We start from the raw sequence: 27988 nt of genomic DNA, 5'->3' as shown, positions 1-27988 counted from the left end.
GGTCGAGCGGATCGGGTACAGAGCTCGTGTATGGTCGAATAGCAATCGGGAAGTGATCGTGTACGGTCGAGTAGCCGTCGGGTAGCAGTCTAGTAAATCTGTACATCAAATCGAATAGAGGTCGAGTGGATCGTGTTGCGATCTAAAATAACTCGGGTAGAGGTCGAGCGGATGGACGTGGTCAACTGGTATTCACATACCAGGAACTGCAATCCGTAAGTATTCTTTTTTCGTAATGCAAACATTTAAAAAAAATACCAATTTGGAAACCTTACAATGAGTTTTCATATTAATAAACGCAACAAAGAAACATAATTATGAAGATGTGATATTATTTATTCAGAATTTATACATGTATTTGCATGGACGGGCATAAATAAAGCTAAACAGTTAGAGTTGGGATTTCTTTCCCTGATATGATTGTATAACGATTATATTAGCATAAGGCTCTTACTTTATGTGTTGTCTTTGAGAATGACGGATAATATTCTTTATTTAATATATTTTTTACACATCTGAATGCAATCATAACCAGATACATCTTGTACGTAGACTTGAATGAACCTTTTTGTACTGCATTGACCATCAATATGTTCTTTTGTATTAAAGATTATTCCTTAGTTTTTTTACATGAACACTACCGACAACTCGTCCAATTTTTCCCAAATGATGTTTATAAACGTTATAAAAATATATTTTGCATGACTGTAGAAAGTGTGGTTGACATTAAATATTCACGAAAATAATACGCATTACAGACGCTTGTTAATCTCATTACACAATTTATTTAGTTAAACATGTTCAGCCCAAAACAAAACAGAACAAAAAGTATATAATGACTTGCATATAGTACGTTGTCTCATTTTAAAAAAGTTATACAATAAAACTCATGCGATGTGATGTTCCTGGCACATATTCGTAAATTAAACAACAAACATTTTCACATAATACTTACTTCAGTATGTAAAAGATGGTAAGGTATAATATCAAGTCATTCGTAGTGAGGATGAATAAAGTACATTATTGTACTCTTAGAGTTTAACATCGGCATTTTACATTGTAATAAACAATTAAAGTATAAGTGAACAATAAAAAAATATTATTTGTACAAAACGTTAGATGTTCAATATGTCTGATATTGAGGTCTGATCTGTCATCGTTAAAACTATCATTCGTTAATTCGTAGATCGTGCAAAACAATTGCAAGGACATTTAAATTTAAGAAGTACTCGATTCTTGGCTAGCCATCAGATCAATCAGGAACCTGTCCATTTTGTTGTTTTTTCAAACGATGATTCATCTGTCCGTTCGATTTGATGTTGTCCTAATTAAGGTGATTCTGGATCAGAACATTTTTGTATAAATATCGCCGTTTTTCGTTGCATTTATCAGATCTTCCTCAGAACACCAGTCGTATAAGGTAAGATTAGCTATAACAGACGTTGATGATGTGTTAAGATCTGACCCATGTGTATGTGGGTTAAGATCTGACCAAGGTTTATATGGATTAAGATCTGACTAATGTGTATGTCGGTAAAGATCTGACCAATGTGTATGTGGGTTAAGATCTGACCAATGTGTATGTGGTTTAAGATCTGATAGCGCTATATTTGAACAGCATAGGTATAAACGATCGGCGCTTTAAATGACGCTATAGAGAGGGTATAATACTGTTTGAAGTACGTATAAAGTAAACATGCATCGAGCTGTGTGTGTTCGTTATTGAACATGATTTTTGTCGAGTTTTTTTGTCTAACTGATTGGGGATTGATATCCTTGTCGCAAATTAAAGACCGCATTGAATGTACAGGTTTCTCTCCTGCTGTCGCATCTGAAGTTTTACTTTTTGTATCGTATTTGTACATATAATCTGATATCCGGAGCGTTACTCTGTATTACAAAAATGACGGGGCGACTCGCACTGATCGTATTTCTTCATCACATACTATAAAGATATAAAAAAACATAAAGTCTGGTATAATTGGAGTTTTTGTTATTTGCAGGATCAGTATTCTGTTGCAATCGGTTAGCAACAATGCAGTTTCTTCGTTCTCGGCTCTTTGTTGTTGTGGCTGCACACGGCCACATAGTCCGAGTAGAGTCGCCATAGTGTTTAGATTGGTTTGTCTTTGGTTTGGTTTTATAAATATTTCAGTATATATAACAGAACTACAAACATTATCTAGATTAGACATTGTGACACGACTGATCTTAGGTTACATGGCTAAACGAGTTTATCTGATTAAATTCAAAAACGAAGGAACGCTTTTATGAGATTCTATACCTTTTAAAAAAATTATTCTTTCATATCATGGCGGGGACTATTGGCGGTATGATTCGAAGTGGTGCGGGGCGGATTTGGGGATATTGGTGATTCCTGGTGGTGAACCGGTGGTGATATCCCGGTGTGGATATCGGTGGAATCTGGTTTGTGGTGGATCCTGTGGTGGATCCGTGGTGAATCCTGGTGGATCCCATGCGGTGAATCGGTGTGATTCCGGTGTAGATATCCAGTGGTGATTCCGTGGGATATCCGGTGGTGGTTATGGTGGATCCCGGGGTGGATATCCTATGGCGATAACGAGACGATTATAGCAGCGGTATACGAGCTTTCCATGATGGCGGATTGGTGGCTTTGTTTCGGTGGCGGAGTAGTTTTGGACTCGCGAGAGGATACGAATACACACATAATCTATTAAAAAAATATGGATGACAAATCTTAGAGCAAACTAACACAATAATTTTCAGTACGAAAGTTAGGTATATGTGGTTTAAATATCGTGAAATCCGTTTTAAAGTCCACATAAACAGGCAAGAGATACTCCTGGTAGGGAAACCTGCATAGTAAGAGACTGACGAAGTCTTATGGTGTAAGAAAATCGACGCATACGTGATGATTGTTGGCCATATTTCCCGTTTTAAACGTTTTCTGTTCACAACATTGCACATAAGTTGCTAATAAACTGCCGGCTATTGGCATCTGGATCTTGTGATGAAAGCACGATACTTAATGATTGGTACGTGTGGTTTTTATATCACTATCAAAACTGAAACACACGAGATCATTGGATAGTTCGTATTTAATGATTTACAACGCGTGCGTTAAAATGTTATTAACGTGCTGTCATCAACATTTGATTCATTTTACGCTGCACATCGTGTGCTATATTGGTTTTCAAATCCACTTTAAGTACACTTAGTATGCCAGGCGAACATTTTGGGCAATGGTGCTATTTTAACTCGCTAATCTTGTTACCTGTTAAAGAGACGTGTCATACATCATTATCATTGCGGGCAAAGAATGGGAAGGGAGGAAGATACTATAGATAACGACGCATGAAACATTCGACACAATGAAGACACGCGAGGTGTTCTGTGAACATTTTTCTAATTATATTTTATTATAACCGTTGATATCTATTCGTTTTTTTTTACTTTGAGACAAGCCCACCTTGTTTAATTAGGATATTTTATTGAGTATCAATCAAACGCTTCAATTGAATTTACATAACCACAATATATCGAAATGACATCGTGCGAAACGAACCATTCGATGGATCGAACAATGTGCAACCCAACACATAGAACCCCCTGTTATTATATTTCAATTATCCTGATGTAAATTTATCACTGTTAGATATAAGATTGAGTCATTCAGCTACCAAACAGTCAATAGTAATATTTGTGTAATATTAAGAAGACCCAACAATTAATTTTGACATATGTCGGAGAAGCTCTGCGACGATCGTTATCTGGTAATGGGGAAGATTATGGAAAGAAAAAAAATTATTATTGGAAGTAAACCTTTAAAGTGGGTACAAATAATTAAGCTTTAGTTTCATAAATGTGCTTTGATAAGTCTTTAAAACTTTAGAGATAACATAGGAAAAGATGTTACTTATTAAAATTATAAGAGATAACGTTTTGTAAACATCCGTTGGTCGTTAATTTAAGGCAAGTAACCGATTGCCTTTACCATACAGGACACAATATAAACTTCAACATAAAATATTTAATCATTACAACCGGGGTTACAGCATTGGAATTGTCATTGCATAACGGTTTATTTGGTTGAATGACACGTCGAATCTCACGCTTAGCCCAAAACGATTCAATCGTACACTTTTGTAAATAACAAAATAACATCATACCATTTTTATTCAAATTAAAAACTGCGAGATAAATATTTAAAACCTTCTTAATTCCAATTCATTTATTGGTTAAATATGTACACACATACAACTTTTTGAGGCACAATGTAGCGAATTTAATACTTATATCAACGCAATTCCTCCTTGTTAAGGTAGCATCATATATTTCCAATCCTTAACATCGCAATGCATCTTATGAAGAAACCTGTATGCAGTTAAAACACGTAGTTTGGATCTATATTCAAATATTAATATACACACAACAGTTTATCTCTGATTTTTTTAGCTCACCTGATTGCTCAGGTGATCTTTTGTGATCGGTCTTTGTCCGTCGTCTGTCCGTCCGTCCGTCGTCTACATTTGGTTTGTAAACACTCTAGAGGCCACATTTCTTGTCCGATCTTCATGAAACTTGGTAAAAGGTTTGTCCCAATAATATCTCGATCGAGTTTGAAACTGGGTCTTGCAGGGTCAAAAACTAGGTCACTAGGTGTAAAAAAAGAAAAAAAACTTGTAAACACTGTAGAAGTCACATTTCATGCCAAATCTTCATGTAACTTTGTCAAAATGTTTGTCTTAATGATGTGTTTGTAGGGTTCAAAAGTGGTTTCGGTCCATTGAAAAACATGGCCGCCAGTGGGCGGGGCATTTTTCCTTATTTGGCTATAGAGAAATCTTCTAAACACTCTAGAGGCCACATTTCTTGTCAGATCTTCATGAAACTTGGTCAGAGGATGTGTCCCAATGATACCTCAATTGAGTTCGAAACTAGGTCATTCTTGGTCAAAAACTAGGTCACTAGGTAAAAAAAAAGAAAACCTTATAACACTGTAGAAGTCACATTTTATGCCCAATATTCATGTTACTTTGTTAAAATGTTTGTCTTAATGATATGTTGGTTGAGTTCAAAAGTGGTTCCAATCCATTGAAAACATGGCCGCCAGTTGGCGGGGCAGTTTTCCTTATTTGGCTATAGAGAAACTTTAGAAGAAGTCACAATTTTTGCCCAATCATCATGAAACTTGGTAAAAAATGGTTTTATTGATATCTCGAACGAGTTGGAAAATGGTCCAGATCGGTGAAAAAACATGGCCGCCAGTGGGCGGGGCAGTTTTCTAAATATGTATATAGTAGAAACACGTGATCACACAAGAAGTCACATTGTTGGCCCAATTTTCAAGAAATTCGGTCAGAACATTTGTTTCCTAGATACGAGAGTTGAGTTCAAAAATAGTTCCGGTCCATTGAAAAACATGGCTGCCAGGGGGGGGGGGGGGTGCGCATTTTCCTTATATTTATGTAGTAAAAAAAGCTTGTTAACACTCTACAAGTCACATTTTTTTGCCCAATCATCATGAAACTTGGTGAAAACATTGGTTTTATTTATATCTCAGATGAGTTCGAAAATGGTCCAGATCGGTCTAAAAACATGGCCGCCAGGTGGAGGGGGGGGGGTGTTGGCAGTTTTCCTTATATGACTATCACTATAGAGAAACCTTGTGAACACTCTAGATGTCACATATTTTGCCTTAATATCGTAAACCTTAGTCAAGACATTGGTTTTATTGATATCCTGGACAAGTTGGAAAATGGCTCTATTCGGTGAAACAAAACACACATTTTAGCTCACCTGATTGCTCAGGTGAGGGCTTAGGATCGGACTTTGTCCGTCGTCCGCCCATCTGTCCACATTTGGTTTGTAAACACTCTAGAATTCAAATTTCTCAAGCATTCTTTATCAAATTTGCTGAGAAGCTATATGGCCACAAGATCTCATTCAAGTGTGATAATGAGCCAAATCGCATAATAAATGCCATAATTATTGCCCTTAGATTGTCAAAATTTTCGTGATATTATACAAAATCCTTGTAAACACTCTAAAGGTCATATTTTTTCAGATTTTATCAATCTTGGTCATAATATTTATTTGTGTAAGCAAAGTTTGATGTTTGGTCATGAGGGGTCATAATATAGGTCTCCAAGTCAAATCTTACAAAAACCTCGTAAACACTCCATACGTCAGAGTTTTAGTTCAATTTAGATGAAACTTGACCAGGATGTTTGTCTAGGTCAAGTTTGATGTTTGGTAATGTGGGGACAAAACTAGGACATGGGGTCTAATCTTACAAAAACCTTGTAAACACACTAGAGGCCAAAGTTTTGGTCCAATAATGATGATACTTGACCAGAATGTTTTTTTTTATAATTCTAGGCAAAGTTTAAAATTGGGTCATGTGGGGTCAAAATCTTGGTCACGAGGTCCAAATCTTACAAAAACCTTGTAAACACATGTAGAATTAGCATTGATTGCAAATGTTTGCATTGAAAAAAAAACATGCAAAATGACAGTACTCAATAAGAATTAATCATATGCTCACAATGCAAAAGTAAACAGAAGAGAACCAATCTAATATGCTCTAGAGTACTTAATTTTCAACTAAGCAAATAATAAGGCATTGTAAAAAAGGTGAGCAAATTAGGGCCATCTTGGCCCTCTTGTTAAATTTTGTCAATCTACCAAAACGTGAAAAGACCTCTTTAAAAATCAAAAACCAACATTGCTGACTCGGCTTATTGTTTCGCAACCAATGTGTTATCAAGCATCCTACACGTGCGCAATTTTAGTCTTCGTATGTTTAAGAGTAAACGAAGTGCTCAAATAACTACTTTAAGGCAATCAACAAGTGGACATATTTAAATGTTAAGAAGAATAAGATCGAAACACGTTTATTCCATGTTTGTGTCTTGCTTATATTGGAGTCAATTGATTTGTGTTAAAATTCCATCATACACAATTTAGTTGTTGGTCGGACAGAGCAACAAACTTACTGACCATTAAATTGGTTCGTGTTTTTATACTCGGTTTTCCCAGTCACGCTTTCCTCTAAGCTAATGCCACATTAACTTTAAATTAGGTGAATACTTTCGTATCTTCTTTACTCAATTCCCCATACGGACCTTAACTCTTAGCAAACTGTTAAAAAATTAAACGCAATCGTATATTAAGATAGTTATGCTTAAAGCTTAAAGGTCACAGTCAAATATATGTTCAGCTAATACCATGTGAGATTGTTTGTTAATGAATAACTAATGGTACGCCATATAAAGTAATAACTTGATGAAATGGCCACATTATCATACCTGGCTATATGGTAATCAGGGTCACTTAAAATAGAGACTGCACACAAAGTAACAATTCTAGATTACACATACAACAAAGTAAAAATTGCTGAGATAGTGCAGTATAACGAGTATCAGAGAGCTCGTTAACCAAACTGGGAATTAGGAAAGTCTACAGGGCACGTGTACACGAAGTACCATGAATATGTATTAGTCAAACAACATGAAAACTGATTAAAACTGTTGCAGAGAGCAGCAGCCAGTACACTGAAGATTTACACAACGTCAATGGAGTCGATAGCTGAAAACGTCGTCTTGATTTCCTGAGTCCAATCTTACAAGACTTACATGTAAATAGCGCCAATATGTTGTTTCACATTTATTTATATATGACAATTGTCTTAGAATTTGAAATCAAGTAAAACCGGTAAATGTTAAATTATAACTCGTCCGCCTAGCGACCGGGAGGTCATGGGTTTGACCCCCACTGTGGGAGCGTTCTTTCAATCTACCCCATTTACACCTTGTACTGGTTCTATTCCCAGGACACAGACTCGATAGCGTTTCAAATGAACCTTAGACTTATTATGCAATCGACTTAAAACAAATAAGTTTACAACTATAAGGTGTCCGCTCTTAACGTACACACGCATTGAAGGATATCGAAATTACTACATGTGACGATGTGTTGCTGCACCATAATTACATAACTAATCAGTTTGAATGTTAGTCTTATTTTCATTAAAACAACAAACAGTTTCAGAATACTGCATCGTTTATAATAGGCAAGCCAGTTTCATTCGTTATCATCTCGATTAAAATATATAAATATGATGAATAAATGATATGTTGAAGTATAAAATTTGAGCTATTATTAGCTGAATGTATCAATGCCAATAGTTCTTTGACATATATTTGCGAATTCCGGAATTCAAAGTACGATAGTTAATAAATACGGTACATTTAGTTTGAAAGACAAAGTGTAATGATTCTTTCAGCACAGACATTCTGCATATTATTGTGTATCTATAAGGTACGATTATAATTGAATAAGTTTTTTATTAATACATTGTGTGTCATATCTCCTGACATATTGTGAAGTTTATGATCATTATTTAACAAAAATAATTACATCGAGCACAAAAATTCACGAAGTCTAAAGGCTTACATTATTTCATAAATACTTCCTTTTATGTTGGCGAAAACCGATTATTTGTGCCATAATATTCATAAAATATTGTTTAAACACGTTTCAATAAGGGTTCAGACACATCCAGTGTCGAAGTCTGTCACTCAAATGTCAACCTTTATTTCGGTATTTTCTTGATGTTTGTTTTTACGTGTATTTCGTGTATTTGCAGAGTGTTTTAATTAATCTGTACAATAGGAAATATTATATCTAGGAATCCAGAATGTAAACAGTCCAACGGAACAAAGGCAATGAAAGAACGATCGTCTCTCCGTAAGAAGAGATTAACGTTTAGCATTATATAAGCCTTCCCACAACGAAACGAGCTGATTAAAACAGAGCTTAATTTTGTTCATGCAAGTCAACATAGTCTTTTTAAGTCATTAACCTCTTTCTGTCCAGCTTCAAGAAAAGTTATGTATCTTCAGAATAATGAATTAGCTTGTATTAATGCACTCAAACAGATTAACGACAGATTTATCTAGCTAGATTCGTAGATTTTTATTTTATTATTAAAAGTTCGACCATCGGACGCCAGAAAATGTGACAAATAATCCTAGTTAAGTCTATCATTAAACGAGAGATCTTTCACTCATGTAAAAAAATCATTTTCTCCATTGTCCATACAACAGTTTTGTCCATAACAGGCAAGCACTCGTATATAACGTAATGTCACCGCGAACAAGGGCGGAATCAAACGACTGTTTAAGCATCAGATATAAGTAATCTTTTTCATGATGTGTTTGTTGCTGTTGTCACTGTTTGTAAACTTATAACCTCGAATCAGTTTATTTAAAATTAATTTGAAGTTGAGTCTTGGTTTACAAATACACTATTTGCAATGAAGCGTGAATCTGAAATCTTCCAAAACAAATAACGACCAGAGTATGTTTGGATTTCGACTTCTTTTAGCCGGTTGAACTCTATCTGTAAATTAAACTGAAAAGAATTAAAACAAAAATGTTGTCATACCGTGTTTGTTGATTTGCATTAGAAACATTGCATAACGTTGACCAAAAACGCGATCACAATTAACATTTATCGATGGACACTAACAACTTGATAAAATCTGAAGAAACGATTCCTAGTCGTAGAAGTAGATTTCCGATATTAGACAAGAACGAAATTGTACAATAAATATATATAAACATTATAATGACCCCTTCCGGTTATACTCACCTTATAAACGATGGTATGACTTGTATTAATTTCATATCATCGTCAATTGTATTGATCACCGAAGAAAACGTTATTTGACATGCTTAAAGAATGATGGAAGCAGTAAATAACACACTACTACAGAAAGGCAGAAGTATTCACCTGCATACAGTAACTGTCGAATTTATGTGTTTAAGTTACATATGGCACTAGACGCGCCAGCAACTGCTTTAAGGTGGGTTCCCACTGCCGATCCGATCAACTCGATCATCCCGATCACCGAAATTTCCCGACAAAACCCGACCAAGCTCGACTAAAAAGGGTATACACGACTTCATCTCGACCTCTTGTCGATAACACACGACCTCCACACGACTCATTCACGACGTCCACTCAACCATCCTACCGATTTCGCTCGATCATCTCGACCTATACGCGAGCCCTATACGATCTCAGCTCGACCAAGTGTACCTCAGCTCGATCGCCGACAAAGCTTCACACGACCAGATCGTAATGGTCGTACTACAGTCGTACAAAGCGATCTAAAATAACTCGGGTAGAGGTCGAGCGGATCGGGTACAGAGCTCGTGTATGGTCGAATAGCAATCGGGAAGTGATCGTGTACGGTCGAGTAGCCGTCGGGTAGCAGTCTAGTAAATCTGTACATCAAATCGAATAGAGGTCGAGTGGATCGTGTTGCGATCTAAAATAACTCGGGTAGAGGTCGAGCGGATGGACGTGGTCAACTGGTATTCACATACCAGGAACTGCAATCCGTAAGTATTCTTTTTTCGTAATGCAAACATTTAAAAAAAATACCAATTTGGAAACCTTACAATGAGTTTTCATATTAATAAACGCAACAAAGAAACATAATTATGAAGATGTGATATTATTTATTCAGAATTTATACATGTATTTGCATGGACGGGCATAAATAAAGCTAAACAGTTAGAGTTGGGATTTCTTTCCCTGATATGATTGTATAACGATTATATTAGCATAAGGCTCTTACTTTATGTGTTGTCTTTGAGAATGACGGTTAATATTCTTTATTTAATATATTTTTTACACATCTGAATGCAATCATAACCAGATACATCTTGTACGTAGACTTGAATGAACCTTTGTGTACTGCATTGACCATCAATATGTTCTTTTGTATTAAAGATTATTCCTTAGTTTTTTTACATGAACACTACCGACAACTCGTCCAATTTTTCCCAAATGATGTTTATAAACGTTATAAAAATATATTTTGCATGACTGTAGAAAGTGTGGTTGACATTAAATATTCACGAAATTAATACGCATTACAGACGCTTGTTAATCTCATTACACAATTTATTTAGTTAAACATGTTCAGTCCAAAACATAACAGAACAAAAAGTATATAAAGACTTGCATATAGTACGTTGTCTCATTTTAAAAAAGTTATACAATAAAACTCATGCGATGTGATGTTCCTGGCACATATTCGTAAATTAAACAACAAACATTTTCACATAATACTTACTTCAGTATGTAAAAGATGGTAAGGCATAATATCAAGTCATTCGTAGTGAGGATGAATAAAGTACATTATTGTACTCTAAGAGTTTAACATCGGCTTTTTACATTGTAATAAACAATTAAAGTATAAGTGAACAATAAAAAAATATTATTTGTACAAAACGTAAGATGTTCAATATGTCTGATATTGAGGTCTGATCTGTCATCGTTAAAACTATCATTCGTTAATTCGTAGACCGTGTAAAACAATTGCAAGGACATTTAAATTTAAGAAGTACTCGATTCTTGGCTAGCCATCAGATCAATCAGGAACCTGTCCATTTTGTTGTTTTTTCAAACGATGATTCATCTGTCCGTTCGATTTGATGTTGTCATAATTAAGGTGATTCTGGATCAGAACATTTTTGTATAAATATCGCCGTTTTTCGTTGCATTTATCAGATCTTCCTCAGAACACCAGTCGTATAAGGTATGATTAGCTATAACAGACGTTGATGATGTGTTAAGATCTGACCAATGTGTATGTGGGTTAAGGTCTGACCAAGGTTTATGTGGATTAAGATCTGACCAATGTGTATGTCGGTTAAGATCTGACCAATGTGTATGTGGGTTAAGATCTGACCAATGTGTATGTGGGTTAAGATCTGATAGCGCTATATTTGAACAGCATAGGTATAAACGATCGGCGCTTTAAATGACGCTATAGAGAGGGTATAATACTGTTTGAAGTACGTATAAAGTAAACATGCATCGAGCTGTGTGTGTTCGTTATGTACATGATTTTTGTCGAATTTTTTGTTTAACTGACTGGAGATTGATATCCTTGTCGCAAATTAAAGACCGCATTGAATTTACAGGTTTCTCTCCTGCTGTCGCATCTGAAGTTTTACTTTTTGTATCGTATTTGTACATATAATCTGATATCCGGAGCGTTTACTCTGTATTACACAAATGACGGGGCGACTCGCACTGATCGTATTTCTTCATCACGTACTATAAAGATATAAAAAATCATAAAGTCTGGTATAATTGGAGTTTTTGTTATTTGCAGGATCAGTATTCTGTTGCAATCGGTTAGCAACAATGCAGTTCTTCGTTCTCGCTCTTTGTGTTGTGGCTGCCACGGCAACATATCCGAGTAAGTCGCCATAGTTTTAGATTGGTTTGTCTTGGTTTGGTTTTGTTTCGATGCTGTTATTATAATACTTTTCAGTATAATATAACTAGAACTACACAAACAATAATATAGAATTAGACGATTTGTTTGACATGAACTGACCTATAAGAGTTACAAATGGCTAAACGAGTTTAATTTGATAATATAATTCAAAAACGAAGGAACGCTTTTATTGGATGATTCTACTACGTTTATATAAAAAAGTTATTTCTTTTTCAGTATATAATGGCGGCGGAGGTGGCAGATATCCTATTGGCGGTATTGGATATCCGATAGGCGGTGGTGGATATCCCGGTGGCGGATATCCTGGTGGTGGATATCCCGATGGTGGATATCCCGGTGGTGGATATCCTGGTGGTGGATATCCCGGTGGTGGATATCCTGGTGTATATCCTGGTGGTGGATATCCTGGTAGTGGATATCCCGGTGGTGGATATCCTGGTGGATACCCGATAGGCGGTGGATATCCCGGTGGTGGATATCCCGGTGGTGGATATCCCGGTGGTGGATATCCCGGTGGTGGATATCCCGGTGGTGGATATCCCGGTGGTGGATATCTCGGTGGTGGATATCCCAGTGGTGGATATCCTATGGGCGGATATGAAGATGACGATTATAGCAGCGGTATATACGGAGGCGGGTTTCCAATGATGGGCGGATCTGGTGGCTTTGGTTTCGGTGGCGGCAGTATGCAAGGTTTCGGTGGACTTGGCGGAGGAGGATACCGTAAATATCACACATAATCTTATTTTACTAAAAAAGTATATGTATTGGACAAAATCTTTAGAGCAAACGTAACATAATACAATTTTCAGTACGAATGTTTAGGTATAATGTGGCCTTTATGAATAGTCCGTTGAAATCCGTTTATTAACAAGTCCACATACAACAGTATATATATAATGCAAGATGGATACGCACCTTGGTAGAGAGAAACCTGTATAGAATGGAGAGATTGACGATAATCTTATGGTGTAAGAGGAAATCGACGCATACTGTGATTGCATTGTTTAAGGCCCAATATTTCCCGTTTTAAACGTTATTTCATGTTCTACAAGTATTGCACATATAGTTTGCATAATAAAACTGTCGGCAAATGGGGCATCACTGGGATCTCTGGTGATGACAAGGACACGATGGCTTAAATGTATTGTGTACGGTGTAGCTCTTCTTTTTATTAACACCACATATGCAGTAAACTGAATACCAACACAGAGATCATTCTGTATATATCGTATTTAAATGCATTTCACAAACGGTGTGCAGCTTAAAATGTTATTAAAACGGCTTCAAAGCTGTCATCAGACATTTGCATTCATTTATACGCTGTACAATCGTAACATATATGTGCTATATTGCTGTTTTCAAAATCCACTTTAAAGTACACTTTAGTATTTCTCCATGCGAACATTTTGTGTAATGAGTGTTATGTTTAACCTCGTCGTAATGCTGCGTTTACCTTGTTAAACGTAGAACATGTCATACAATTCATTTATTTATTTCAGGGCCAAAGAAAGGGAAAGGGAAAGGAAGATACTATTAGTATGAACGACTGCATGAAAACATTCGACACAATGAAGACACCGCTGAGTGTGTTCCTGTGAAACATTTGTATCTAATTAACTTTACTTATAAACCGTTGCATCCCATATCTATATCTTTTTATTTTTGCTTTTGAGAACTTAGCCTACGCTTAAACGGTTGATATTTTATTTTGAGCTATCGAATCTTAACTGCTATTAAATGCAAAATTTACAGTAAACGATGTTCACAAATATATGAATCGCAAATGACCATTCGTTGCGAAACGAACCATTCGAACGGGATCGACACAATTGGTGCAAAGCCAACACATAGTATAACCCCCCTGTTAATAATAGTTATACAAGTTATCCTGATTTAAATTGTATTACTGTTAGATAATAATGAATTGAGTTCATTCAGCTACCAAAAACATACAATAATGTAATACTCTGCTGGTAATATGTAAAAGAATGACCCGACAACAATGAATATTTTGACCATGAATGTCGGAGAAGCATGCTGCAAACAGATCCGTGTATCTGGTAATGGGGATTTTCGAAATGATATAGAATACTTATGTGATGGGGTTCGAATTAATTAGCTACAGGTTACGCAAATTGATTATAAATCTCAAAATGTAAAATAGCTAGGTCGTAATGTGCGCACTTAAAACTGTTTATATATACGATTTTTATGTCGACATTTTATTTTCACAATATCAAAACAAATTATGAAAATGAAAGAGAAATGTTTCAGAAATATATTAAGCATCTTTCAATGGTACGATTACAAAATGTAGTTTATTTCAATCACATGCATAGCAATACATTTGCGCAAATACCGACACGTAAAGTCAAAGTTTTGCAGAATAACGAATTGTGTTTATGTGCCCTATGAACAAATCTACACAGATGTGTGTGAAATACCTAACAGTAAACGTGTTTTCGAACTAGAACGAATTTTTAACAGACCAGCAAAACGTTATCTGCGATTGTACACAACTTTAATTTCGAAGATTTCATTTCGTTTCATATCATCGCCTTTCCGCTTTATTATGGTTGTTTTTAAGAACACATTATATAGATGATTATATAGCTAATACTGCGCAAATATAAAATGTAAATGGTTATGATAAGATAGCATTGCTTGATCATATTTCACGTAACATATGAAGATTATGGAAAGAAAAAAAAATATTATTGGAAGTAAACCTTTAAAGTGGGTACAAATATTAAGCTTTAGTTTCATAAATGTGCTTTGATAAGTCTTTAAAACTTAAGAGATAACATAGGAAAAGATGTTACTTATTAAAATTATAAGAGATAACGTTTTGTAAACATCCGTTGGTCGTTAATTTAAGGCAAGTAACCGATTGCCTTTACCATACAGGACACAATATAAACTTCAACATTAAATATTTAATCATTACAACCGGGGTTACAGCATTGGAATTTTCATTGCATAACGGTTTATTTGGTTGAATGACACGTCGAATCTCACGCTTAGCCCAAAACGATTCAATCGTACACTTTTGTAAATAACAAAATAACATCATACCATTTTTATTCAAATTAAAAACTGCGAGATAAATATTTAAAACCTTCTTAATTCCAATTCATTTATTGGTTAAATATGTACACACATACAACTTTTTGAGGCACAATGTAGCGAATTTAATACTTATATCAACGCAATTCCTCCTTGTTAAGGTAGCATCATATATTTCCAATCCATAACATCGCAATGCATCTTATGAAGAAACCTGTATGCAGTCAAAACACGTAGTTTGGATCTATATGCAAATATTAATATACACACAACAGTTTATCTCTGATTTTTTTAGCTCACCTGATTGCTCAGGTGATCTTTTGTGATCGGTCTTTGTCCGTCGTCTGTCCGTCCGTCCGTCGTCCACATTTGGTTTGTAAACACTCTAGAGGCCACATTTCTTGTCCGATCTTCCTGAAACTTGGTAAAAGGTTTGTCCCAATAATATTTCCATCGAGTTTGAAACTGGGTCATTCAGGGTCAAAAACTAGGTCATTAGGTGTAAAAAAAGAAAAAAACCTTGTAAACACTGTAGAAGTCACATTTCATGCCAAATCTTCATGTAACTTTGTCAAAATGTTTGTCTTAATGATGTGTTGGTAGGGTTCAAAAGTGGTTTCGGTCCATTGAAGAACATGGCCGCCAGTGGGCGGGGCATTTTTCCTTATTTGGCTATAGAGAAATCTTCTAAACACTCTAGAGGCAACATTTCTTGTCAGATCTTCATGAAACTTGGTCAGAGGATGTGTCCCAATGATACCTCAATTGAGTTCGAAACTAGGTCATTCTGGGTCAAAAACTAGGTCACTAGGTCAAAAAAAAGAAAACCTTATAACACTGTAGAAGTCACATTTTATGCCCAATATTCATGTTACTTTGTTAAAATGTTTGTCTTAATGATATGTTGGTTGAGTTCAAAAGTGGTTCCAATCCATTGAAAACATGGCCGCCAGTTGGCGGGGCAGTTTTCCTTATTTGGCTATAGAGAAACTTTAGAAGAAGTCAAAATTTTTGCCCAATCATCATGAAACTTGGTAAAAAATGGTTTTATTGATATCTCGAACGAGTTGGAAAATGGTCCAGATCGGTGAAAAAACATGGCCGCCAGTGGGCGGGGCAGTTTTCTAAATATGTATATAGTGAAAACATGTGATCACACAAGAAGTCACATTTTTGGCCCAATTTTCATGAAATTCGGTCAGAACATTTGTTTCCTAGATACGAGAGTTGAGTTCAAAAATAGTTCCGGTCCATTGAAAAACATGGCTGCCAGGGGGGGGGGGGGTGCGCATTTTCCTTATATTTATGTAGTAAAAAAAGCTTTTTAACACTCTACAAGTCACATTTTTTTGCCCAATCATCATGAAACTTGGTGAAAACATTTGTTTTATTTATATCTCAGATGAGTTCGAAAATGGTCCAGATCGGTCTAAAAACATGGCCGCCAGGTGGAGGGGGGGTGTTGGCAGTTTTCCTTATATGACTATGACTATAGAGAAACCTTGTGAACACTCTAGATGTCACATATTTTGCCTTAATATCGTGAACCTTAGTCAAGACATTGGTTGTATTGATATCCTGGACAAGTTGGAAAATGGCTCAATTCGGTGAAACAGAACACACATTTTAGCTCACCTGATTGCTCAGGTGAGGGTTTAGGATCGGTCTTTGTCCGTCGTCCGCCCATCTGTCCACATTTGGTTTGTAAACACTCTAGAATTCAAATTTCTCAAGCATTCTATATCAAATTTGCTGAGAAGCTATATGGCCACAAGATCTCATTCAAGTGTGATAATGAGCAAAATCGCATAATAAATGCCATAATTATTGCCCTTAGATTGTCAAAATTTTCGTGATATTATACAATATCCTTGTAAACACTCTAAAGGTCACATTTTTTCAGATTTTATCAATCTTGGTCATAATATTTATTTTTGTAAGCAAAGTTTGATGTTTGGTCATGAGGGGTCATAATATAGGTCTCCAGGTCAAATCTTACAAAAACCTCGTAAACACTCCATACGTCAGAGTTTTAGTTCAATTTAGATGAAACTTGACCAGGATGTTTGTCTAGGTCAAGTTTGATGTTTGGTAATGTGGGGACAAAACTAGGACATGGGGTCTAATATTACAAAAACCTTGTAAACACACTAGAGGCCAAAGTTTTGGTCCAATAATGATGATACTTGACCAGAATTTTTTTTTTGATAATTCTCGGCAAAGTTTTAAATTGGGTCATGTGGGGTCAAAATCTTGGTCACGAGGTCCAAATCTTACAAAAACCTTGTAAACACATGTAGAATTAGCATTGATTGCAAATGTTTGCATTGAAAAAAAAACATGCAAAATGACAGTACTCAATAAGAATTAATCATATGCTCACAATGCAAAAGTAAACAGAAGAGAACCAATCTAATATGCTCTAGAGTACTTAATTTTCAACTAAGCAAATAATAAGGCCTTGTAAAAAAGGTGAGCAAATTAGGGCCATCTTGGCCCTCTTGTTAAATTTTGTCAATTTACCAAAGCGTGAAAAGACCTCTTTAAAAATCAAAAACCAACATTGCTGACTCGGCTTATTGTTTCGCAACCAATGTGTTATCAAGCATCCTACACGTGCGCAATTTTAGTCTTCGTATGTTTAAGAGTAAACGAAGTGCTCAAATAACTACTTTAAGGAAATCAACAAGTGGACATATTTAAATGTTAAGAAGAATAAGATCGAAACACGTTTATTCCATGTTTGTGTCTTGCTTATATTGGAGTCAATTGATTTGTGTTAAAATTCCATCATACACAATTTAGTTGTTGGTCGGACAGAGCAATAAACTTACTGACCATTCAATTGGTTCGTGTTTTTATACTCGGTTTTCCCAGTCACGCTTTCCTCTAAGCTAATGTCACATTAACTTTATATTAGGTGAATACTTTCGTATCTTCTTTACTCAATTCCCCATACGGACCTTAACTCTTAGCAAACTGTTAAAAAATTAAACGCAATCGTATATTAAGATATTTATGCTTAAAGCTTAAAGGTCACAGTCAAATATATGTTCAGCTAATACCATGTGAGATTGTTTGTTAATGAATAACTAATGGTACGCCATATAAAGTAATAACTTGATGAAATGGCCACATTATCATACCTGGCTATATGGTAATCAGGGTCACTTAAAATAGAGACTGCACACAAAGTAACAATTCTAGATTAAACATACAACAAAGTAAAAATTGCTGAGATAGTGCAGTATAACGAGTATCAGAAAGCTCGTAAACCAAACTGGGAATTAGGAAAGTCTACAGGGCACGTGTACACGAAGTACCATGAATATGTATTAGTCAAACAACATGAAAACTAATTAAAACTGTTGCAGAGAGCATCAGCCAGCACACTGAAGATTTACACAACGTCAATGTAGTCGATAGCTGAAAATGTCGTCTTGATTTCCTGAGTCCAATCTTACAAGACTTACATGTAAATAGCGCCAATATGTTGTTTCACATTTATTTATATATGACAATTGTCTTAGAATTTGAAATCAAGTAAAACCGGTAAATGTTAAATTATAACTCGTCCGCCTAGCGACCGGGAGGTCATGGGTTTGATCCCCACTGTGGGAGCGTTCTTTCAATCTACCCCATTCACACCTTGTACTGGTTCTATTCCCAGGACACAGACTCGATAGCGTTTCAAATGAACCTTAGACTTATTATGCAATCGACTTAAAACAAATAAGTTTACAACTATAAGGTGTCCGCTCTTAACGTACACACGCATTGAAGGATATCGAAATTACTACATGTGACGATGTGTTGCTGCACCATAATTACATAACTAATCAGTTTGAATGTTTAGTCTTATTTTCATTAAAACAACAAACCGTTTCAGAATACTGCATCGTTTATAATAGGCAAGCCAGTTTCATTCGTTATCATCTCGATTAAAATATATAAATATGATGAATAAATGATATGTTGAAGTATAAAATTTGAGCTATTATTAGCTGAATGTATCAATGCCAATAGTTCTTTGACATATATTTGCGAATTCCGGAATTCAAAGTACGATAGTTAATAAATACGGTACATTTAGTTTGAAAGACAAAGTGTAATGATTCTTTCAGCACAGACATTCTGCATATTATTGTGTATCTATAAGGTACGATTATAATTGAATAAGTTTTTTATTAATACATTGTGTGTCATATCTCCTGACATATTGTGAAGTTTATGATCATTATTTAACAAAAATAATTACATCGAGCACAAAAATTCATGAAGTCTAAAGGCTTACATTATTTCATAAATGCTTCCTTTTATGTTGGCGAAAACCGATTATTTGTGCCATAATATTCATAAAATATTGTTTAAACACGTTTCAATAAGGGTTCAGACACATCCAGTGTCGAAGTCTGTCACTCAAATGTCAACCTTTATTTCGGTATTTTCTTGATGTTTGTTTTTACGTGTATTTCGTGTATTTGCAGAGTGTTTTAATTAATCTGTACAATAGGAAAAATTATATCTAGGAATCCAGAATGTAAACAGTCCAACGGAACAAAGGCAATGAAAGAACGATCGTCTCTCCGTAAGAAGAGATTAACGTTTAGCATTATTTAAGCCTTCCCACAACGAAACGAGCTGATTAAAACAGAGCTTAATTTTGTTCATGCAAGTCAACATAGTCTTTTTAAGTCATTAACCTCTTTCTGTCCAGCTTCAAGAAAAGTTATGTATCTTCAGAATAATGAATAAGCTTGTATTAATGCACTCAAACAGATTAACGACAGATTTATCTAGCTAGATTCGTAGATTTTTATTTTATTATTAAAAGTTCGACCATCGGACGCCAGAAAATGTGACAAATATTCCTAGTTAAGTCTATCATTAAACGAGAGATCTTTTACTCATGTAAAAAAATCTTTTTCTCCATTGTCCATACAACAGTTTTGTCCATAACAGGCAAGTACTCGTATATAACGTAATGTCACCGCGAACAAGGGCGGAATCAAACGACTGTTTTAGCATCAGATATAAGTAATCTTTTTCATGATGTGTTTGTTGTTGTTGTCATTGTTTGTAAACTTATAACCTCAAATCAGTTTATTTAAAATTAATTTGAAGTTGAGTCTTGGTTTACAAATACACTATTTGCAATGAAGCGTGAATCTGAAATCTTCCAAAACAAATAACGACCAGAGTATTTTTGGATTTCGACTTCTTTTAGCCGGTTGAACTCTATCTGTAAATTAAACTTAAAAGAATTAAAAACAAAAATGTTGTCATACCGTGTTTGTTGATTTGCATTAGAAACATTGCATAACGTTGACCAAAAACGCGATCACAATTGACATTTATCGATGGACACTACTTCTTTGTATGCTAACAACTTGATAAAATCTGAAGAAACGATTCCTAGTCGTAGAAGTAGATTTCCGATATTAGACAAGAACGAAATTGTACAATAAATATATATAAACATTATAATGACCCCTTCTGGTTATACTCACCTTATAAACGATGGTATGACTTGTATTAATTTCATATCATCGTCAATTGTATTGATCACCGAAGAAAACGTAATTTGACATGCTTAAAGAATGATGGAAGCAGTAAATAACACACTACTACAGAAAGGCAGAAGTATTCACCTGCATACAGTAACTGTCGAATTTATGTGTTTAAGTTACATATGGCACTAGACGCGCCAGCAACTGCTTTAAGGTGGGTTCCCACTGCCGATCCGATCAACTCGATCATCCCGATCACCGAAATTTCCCGACAAAACCCGACCAAGCTCGACTAAAAAGGGTATACACGACTTCATCTCGACCTCTTGTCGATAACACACGACCTCCACATGACTCATTCACGACGTCCACTCAACCATCCTTCCGATTTCCGCTCGATCATCTCGACCTATACGCGAGCCCTATACGATCTCAGCTCGACCAAGTGTACCTCAGCTCGATCGCCGACAAAGCTTCACACGACCAGATCGTAATGGTCGTACTACAGTCGTACAAAGCGATCTAAAATAACTCGGGTAGAGGTCGAGCGGATCGGGTACAGAGCTCGTGTATGGTCGAATAGCAATCGGGAAGTGATCGTGTACGGTCGAGTAGCCGTCGGGTAGCAGTCTAGTAAATATGTACATCAAATCGAATAGAGGTCGAGTGGATCGTGTTGCGATCTAAAATAACTCGGGTAGAGGTCGAGCGGATGGACGTGGTCAACTGGTATTCACATACCAGGAACTGCAATCCGTAAGTATTCTTTTTTCGTAATGCAAACATTTAAAAAAATACCAATTTGGAAACCTTACAATTAGTTTTCATATTAATAAACGCAACAAAGAAACATAATTATGAAGATGTGATATTATTTATACAGAATTTATACATGTATTTGCATGGACGGGCATAAATAAAGCTAAACAGTTAGAGTTGGGATTTCTTTCCCTGATATGATTGTATAACGATTATATTAGCATAAGGCTCTTACTTTATGTGTTGTCTTTGAGAATGACGGTTAATATTCTTTATTTAATATATTTTTTACACATCTGAATGCAATCATAACCAGATACATCTTGTACGTAGACTTGAATGAACCTTTTTGTACTGCATTGACCATCAATATGTTCTTTTGTATCAAAGATTATTCCTTAGTTTTTTTACATGAACACTACCGACAACTCGTCCAATTTTTCACGAATGATGTTTATAAACGTTATAAAAATATATTTTGCATGACTGTAGAAAGTGTGGTTGACATTAAATATTCACGAAAATAATACGCATAACAGACGCTTGTTAATCTCATTACACAATTTATTTAGTTAAACATGTTCAGCCCAAAACATTACAGAACAAAAAGTATATAAAGACTTGCATATAGTACGTTGTCTCATTTAAAAAAGTTATACAATAAAACTCATGCGATGTGATGTTCCTGTCACATATTCGTAAATTAAACAACAAACATTTTCACATAATACTTACTTCAGTATGTAAAAGATGGTAAGGTATAATATCAAGTCATTCGTAGTGAGGATGAATAAAGTACATTATTGTACTCTTAGAGTTTAACATCGGCTTTTTACATTGTAATAAACAATTAAAGTATAAGTGAACAATAAAAAAATATTATTTGTACAAAACGTAAGATGTTCAATATGTCTGATATTGAGGTCTGATCTGTCATCGTTAAAACTATCATTCGTTAATTCGTTAATTCGTAGATCGTGTTAAACAATTGCAAGGACATTTAAATTTAAGAAGTACTCGATTTTTGTCTAACTGATTGGAGATTGATATCCTTGTCGCAAATTAAAGACCGCATTGAATGTACAGGTTTCTCGCCTGCTGTCGCATCTGAAGTTTTACTTTTTGTATCGTATTTGAACATATAATCTGATATCCGGAGCGTTTACTCTGTATTTCAAAAATGACGGGGCGACTCGCACTGATCGTATTTCTTCATCACGTACTATAAAGATATAAAAAACATAAAGTCTGGTATAATTGGAGTTTTTGTTATTTGCAGGATCAGTATTCTGTTGCAATCGGTTAGCAACAATGCAGTTCTTCGTTCTCGCTCTTTGTGTTGTGGCTGCCACGGCCACATATCCGAGTAAGTCGCCATAGTTTTAGATTGGTTTGTCTTGGTTTGGTTTTGTTTCGATGCTGTTATTATAATACTTTTCAGTATAATATAACTAGAACTACACAAACATTAATATAGAATTAGACGATTTGTTTGACACGAACTGATCTATAAGAGTTACAAATGGCTAAACGAGTTTAATCTGATATTATAATTCAAAAACGAAGGAACACTTTTATTGGATGATTCTACTACGCTTATAAAAAAGTTATTTCTTTTTCAGTATACAATGGCGGCGGACGTGGCAGATATCCTATTGGCGGTATTGGATATCCGATAGGCGGTGGTGGATATCCCGGTGGCGGATATCCTGGTGGTGGATATCCCGGTGGTGGATATCCCGGTGGTGGATATCCCGGTGGTGGATATCCCGGTGGTGGATATCCCGGTGGTGGATATCCAGGTGGTGGATATCCTGGTGGATATCCTGGTTGTGGATATCCTGGTGGTGGATATCCCGGTGTCGGATATCCTGGTGGATACCAGATAGGCGGTGGATATCCCGGTGGTGAATATCCCGGTGGTGGATATCCCGGTGGTGGATATCCCGGTGGCGGATATCCTGGTGGTGGATATCCCGGTGGTGGATATCCTGGTGGATATCCTATGGGCGGATATGACGATGACGATTATAGCAGCGGTATATACGGAGGCGGGTTTCCAATGATGGGCGGATCTGGTGGCTTTGGTTTCGGTGGCGGCAGTATGCCAGGTTTCGGTGGACTCGGCGGAGGAGGATACCGTAAGTATCACACATAATCTTATCTACTAAAAAATATGTGTATTGGACAAAATCTTTAGAGCAAACGTAACACAATACAATTTTCAGTACGAAAGTTTAAGTATAATGTGGCTTTATGAATAGTCCGTTGAAATCCGTTTATTAACAAGTCCACATACAACAGTATATATATAAAGCAAGATGGATACGCACCTTGGTAGAGAGAAACCTGTATAGAATGGAGAGACTGACGATAGTCTTATGGTGTAAGAGAAAATCGACGCATACTGTGATTGCATTGTTTAAGGCCCAATATTTCCCGTTTTAAACGTTATTTCATGTTCTACAACTATTGCACATATAGTGTGCATAATTAAACTGCCGGCTATTGGGGCATCACTGGGATCTCTGGTGATGACAAAGACACGATGACTTAAATGTATTGTGTACGGTGTAGCTCTTTTTATTAACATCACATATGCAGTAAACTGAATACCAACACAGAGATCATTCTGTATATATCGTATTTAAATGCATTTAACAAACGGCGTGCAGCTTAAAATGTTATTAAAACGGTTTCAAAGCTGTCATCAAACATTTGCATTTATTTATACGCTGCACAATCGTAACATATATGTGCTATATTGCTGTTTTAAAAATCCACTTTAAAGTACACTTTAGTATGTCTCCAGGCGAACATTTTGTGCAATGAGTGCTATGTTTAACCTCGTCATAATGCTTGCGTTTACCTTGTTAAAAGTAGAACGTGTCATACAATTCATATATTCATTGCAGGGCCAAAGAAAGGGAAAGGGAAAGGAAGATACTATTAGTATGAACGACTGCATGAAAACATTCGACACAATGAAGACACCGCTGAGTGTGTTCCTGTGAAACATTTGTATCTAATTATATTTTACTTATAAACCGTTGCATCCCATATCTATATCGTTTTTTTTTACTTTTGAGAACTAAGCCCACGCTTGTTTAATTAGTTGATATTTTATTTTGAGCTATCGAATCTTAACTGCTATCAATTGTAAAATTTACAGTAAACGATGTTCACAAATATATAATATTTTGACCATGAATGTCGGAGAAGCATGCTGCAGACAGATCAGTATATCTGGTAATGGGGATTTTCGAAATAATATAGAATACGTATGTGATGGGGTTCGAATTAATTAGCTACAGGTTACGTAAATTGATTATAAATCTCATAATGTAAAATAGTTAGGTCGTAATGTGCGCACTTAAAAGCGTTTATATACGATTTTTATGTCGACATTTTATTTTCACAATATCAAAACAAATTATGAAAATGAAAGAGAAATGTTTCAGAAATATATTAAGCATCTTTCAATGGTACGATTACAAAATGTTGTTTATTTCAATCACATGCATAGCAATACATTTGCGCAAATACCGACACGTTAGGTCAAAGTTTTGCAGAATAACGAATTGTGTCTATGTGCCCTATGAACAAATCTACACAGATGTGTGTGCAATACCAAACAGTAAACATGTTTTCGTACCAGAACGAATTATTAACAGACCAGCAAAACGTTATCTGCGATTGTACACAACTTTAATTTCGAAGATTTCATTTCGTTTCATATCATCGCCTTTCCGCTTTATTATGGTTGTTTATAAGAACACTTTATATAAATGATTATATAGCTTATACTGCGCAAATATAAAATGTTAATGGTTATGATAAAATAGCATTGTCTGCTTGACCATATTTCACGTAACATATAAAGATTATGGAAAGAAAAAATAATTTTATTATTGGAAGTAAACCTTTAAAGTGGGTACAAATTATCAAGCTTTAGTTTCATAAATGTGCTTTGATAAGTCTTTAAAACTTTAGAGATAACATAGGGAAAGATGTTACTTATTAAAATTATAAGAGATAACGTTTTGTAAACATCCGTTGGTCGTTAATTTAAGGCAAGTAACCGATTGCCTTTACCATACAGGAAACAATATAAACTTCAACATAAAATATTTAATCATTACAACCGCGGTTACAGCATTGGAATTGTCATTGCATAACGGTTTTTTTGGTTGAATGACACGTCGAATCTCACGCTTGGCCCAAGACGATTCACTCGCACACTTGTATAAATAACAAAATAACATCATACCATTTTTATTCAAATTAAAAACAGCGAAATTCATATTTAAAGCCTTCTAAATTCCAATTCATTTATTGCTTAAATATGTTCACACATACAACTTTTTGAGGCACAATGTAGCGAATTTAATACTTATATCAACGCAATTTCTCCTTGTTAAGGTAGCATCATATAGTCCCAAGCCTTAACATCGCAACGCATCTTATGAAAAAACCTCTATGCAGTTAATAAAACGCCTGATTACGTAGTTTGGATCTATATGAAAATACTAATATACACACAACAGTTTATCTCTGATATAGAAAACATACTCTCAACTATGTATATTGAATGAGACAGTCTTACGACCAATACCGATGTTTATGCTCATACCTTGTATGTTATTATCATATAATGTGACACTTTAAATGTGTGAATCAAACAAAGTTACTGGTTTAAAAATCACACACCAACATCCTTGACACGGCGTATTGTTGAGCGGCCAATGTGTTCTAAAAAATCATACACATGAGCAATTTTACTTTTTGTATGTCGTATGAGTAAACGAAGTGCACACAAAAAAACGTTAGGGAAATCAACAAAATAACATCTTAAAATGTTAGACAAAATAAGATCGAACCATGTTTATTCCATGTTTATGTCTTATTTATATTTGAGAAAATTTACTTGTGCTAAAATTCAATCATACACAATTTAGTTATTGGCCGGACAGACCAACAAACTTACAAAACTATGGTCATACAATTGTTTCATGTTTTTATACTTTGTTTTCCCAGTCACGCTTTTCTCTAGCTAATGTCACATTACCTTTAAATTATTTGAATACTGATATTTATGCTTAAAGGTCACATTTAGATACACGTTGAGGTAATCCAATGTATGAATATCTTTTCTGAATGAATAACTGAATGGTAAGCCATACAAAGCTATAACTTGATGAAATCGCAACTTTCTTATACCTTGCTATATGGTAATCAGGGTCACTTAAAATATAGACTTCAAACTAATCAGAAAGTACCAATTCTAGATTACACATACAACAAATTACCTCTGATTTCAGGTAACAACACATATGAAGGTATGAAAGGCTGAGATAGTATAGTATAACGATAATCAGAGAGCTCGTATACCAAAATGGTAATCAGGAAAGTCTACAAGGCATGTGAATTTGAAGTACCATGAATATGTATCAGTAAAACAACATGAAAAATAATTAAAACCGTTGTAGAAAGCAGCAGCCAGCACACTGACTTAGATTTGCGCACGATGTCAATTGGGTCGATAGCTGAAAACGTCATCTTGTTTTCCCGAGTCCAATCTTACAAAACTTACGTGTACATAGCGCCAATATGTTGGGAGTTCACGGTTTCGATTCCCACCGTGGGAGCGTTCTTTCGATCTCCCCCATTGACACTTAGTACTGGTTCAATGCCCAGGACACAGACTCGGTAGCGTTTCGAATGAGCCTTAGACTTTCTATGCAATCGACTTAAAATAAATATGTTTACAACTCTAACGTGTCCGCTCTTAACGTACACACGCATTGAAGGACATTATTATATGAGACGATTTGTTGCTGCACCATTACTGTATAACTAATCAGTTTAAATGTTTAATCTTATTTTCATCAAAACAACGAACAGTTCCAGAATACGGAATAATTTATAACAGGAAAATTATTTTTATTCGTAATCAGCTCGCTTTAATTATTTTAATATGATAAAATATGAGATATTATTCGCTGAATGTATCAATGTCAATCGTTTTTTGCAAATTTTGCGTATTCCGGAATCCAAAGTACGTTATTTAATGAAAAACGGTACATAAAGTTTGAAAGACAAAGTTTAATCATTCTTTCAGAGCAAACATTCTGCATTGTATTGTTGTACCTTAAATGCTGATTATAATTGTTTTGGTAATTTATTTATATCATATCTTCTGGCATTTTTTAAGTTTAGCATCATTATGTTACAAAAATAATTGTATCGAACACAATAATGCATCAAGTCTAAGGCTTACAATGTTTCATTAATACCTCCTTCTATGTTGGTGAAAACCGATTATGTATACCATGGTATT

At 35.3% G+C, this 27988-nt stretch overlaps 1 protein-coding gene across 6 annotated transcripts; it reads left to right on the top strand.

Annotated features, from left to right (window-relative positions):
- Positions 1–1397: 1397 nt before the first annotated feature.
- On the top strand, positions 1398–24708 carry LOC127843270 (acanthoscurrin-2-like). Of its 6 annotated transcripts, none has more exons than XM_052373160.1 (5): positions 11577–11599; positions 22928–23014; positions 23271–23420; positions 23451–23789; positions 24564–24708. In XM_052373160.1, the coding sequence occupies exons 2-5, from the start codon at positions 22960–22962 to the stop codon at positions 24599–24601; spliced, it is 582 nt and encodes a 193-aa protein (XP_052229120.1). In that variant the 5' UTR covers positions 11577–11599; positions 22928–22959; the 3' UTR covers positions 24602–24708. The 6 variants fall into 6 exon arrangements, with proteins under 6 accessions (XP_052229117.1, XP_052229119.1, XP_052229120.1 ...); XM_052373162.1 differs by lacking the exons at positions 22928–23014; positions 23271–23420; positions 23451–23789 and adding exons at positions 12182–12268; positions 12527–12616; positions 12764–13033 and having other exon boundaries at positions 11580–11599; XM_052373157.1 differs by lacking the exon at positions 11577–11599 and adding an exon at positions 1398–1420 and having other exon boundaries at positions 23271–23789.
- The last annotated feature ends 3280 nt before the right edge of the window (positions 24709–27988 follow it).

The sequence above is a fragment of the Dreissena polymorpha genome, chromosome 8, assembly GCF_020536995.1.
Source record: "Dreissena polymorpha isolate Duluth1 chromosome 8, UMN_Dpol_1.0, whole genome shotgun sequence".
NCBI classification, from domain to species: Eukaryota; Metazoa; Mollusca; class Bivalvia; order Myida; family Dreissenidae; genus Dreissena; species Dreissena polymorpha.
The sequence above is the reverse complement of the archived record's forward strand: the minus strand, read 5'-3'. Positions and strand labels throughout refer to the sequence as shown.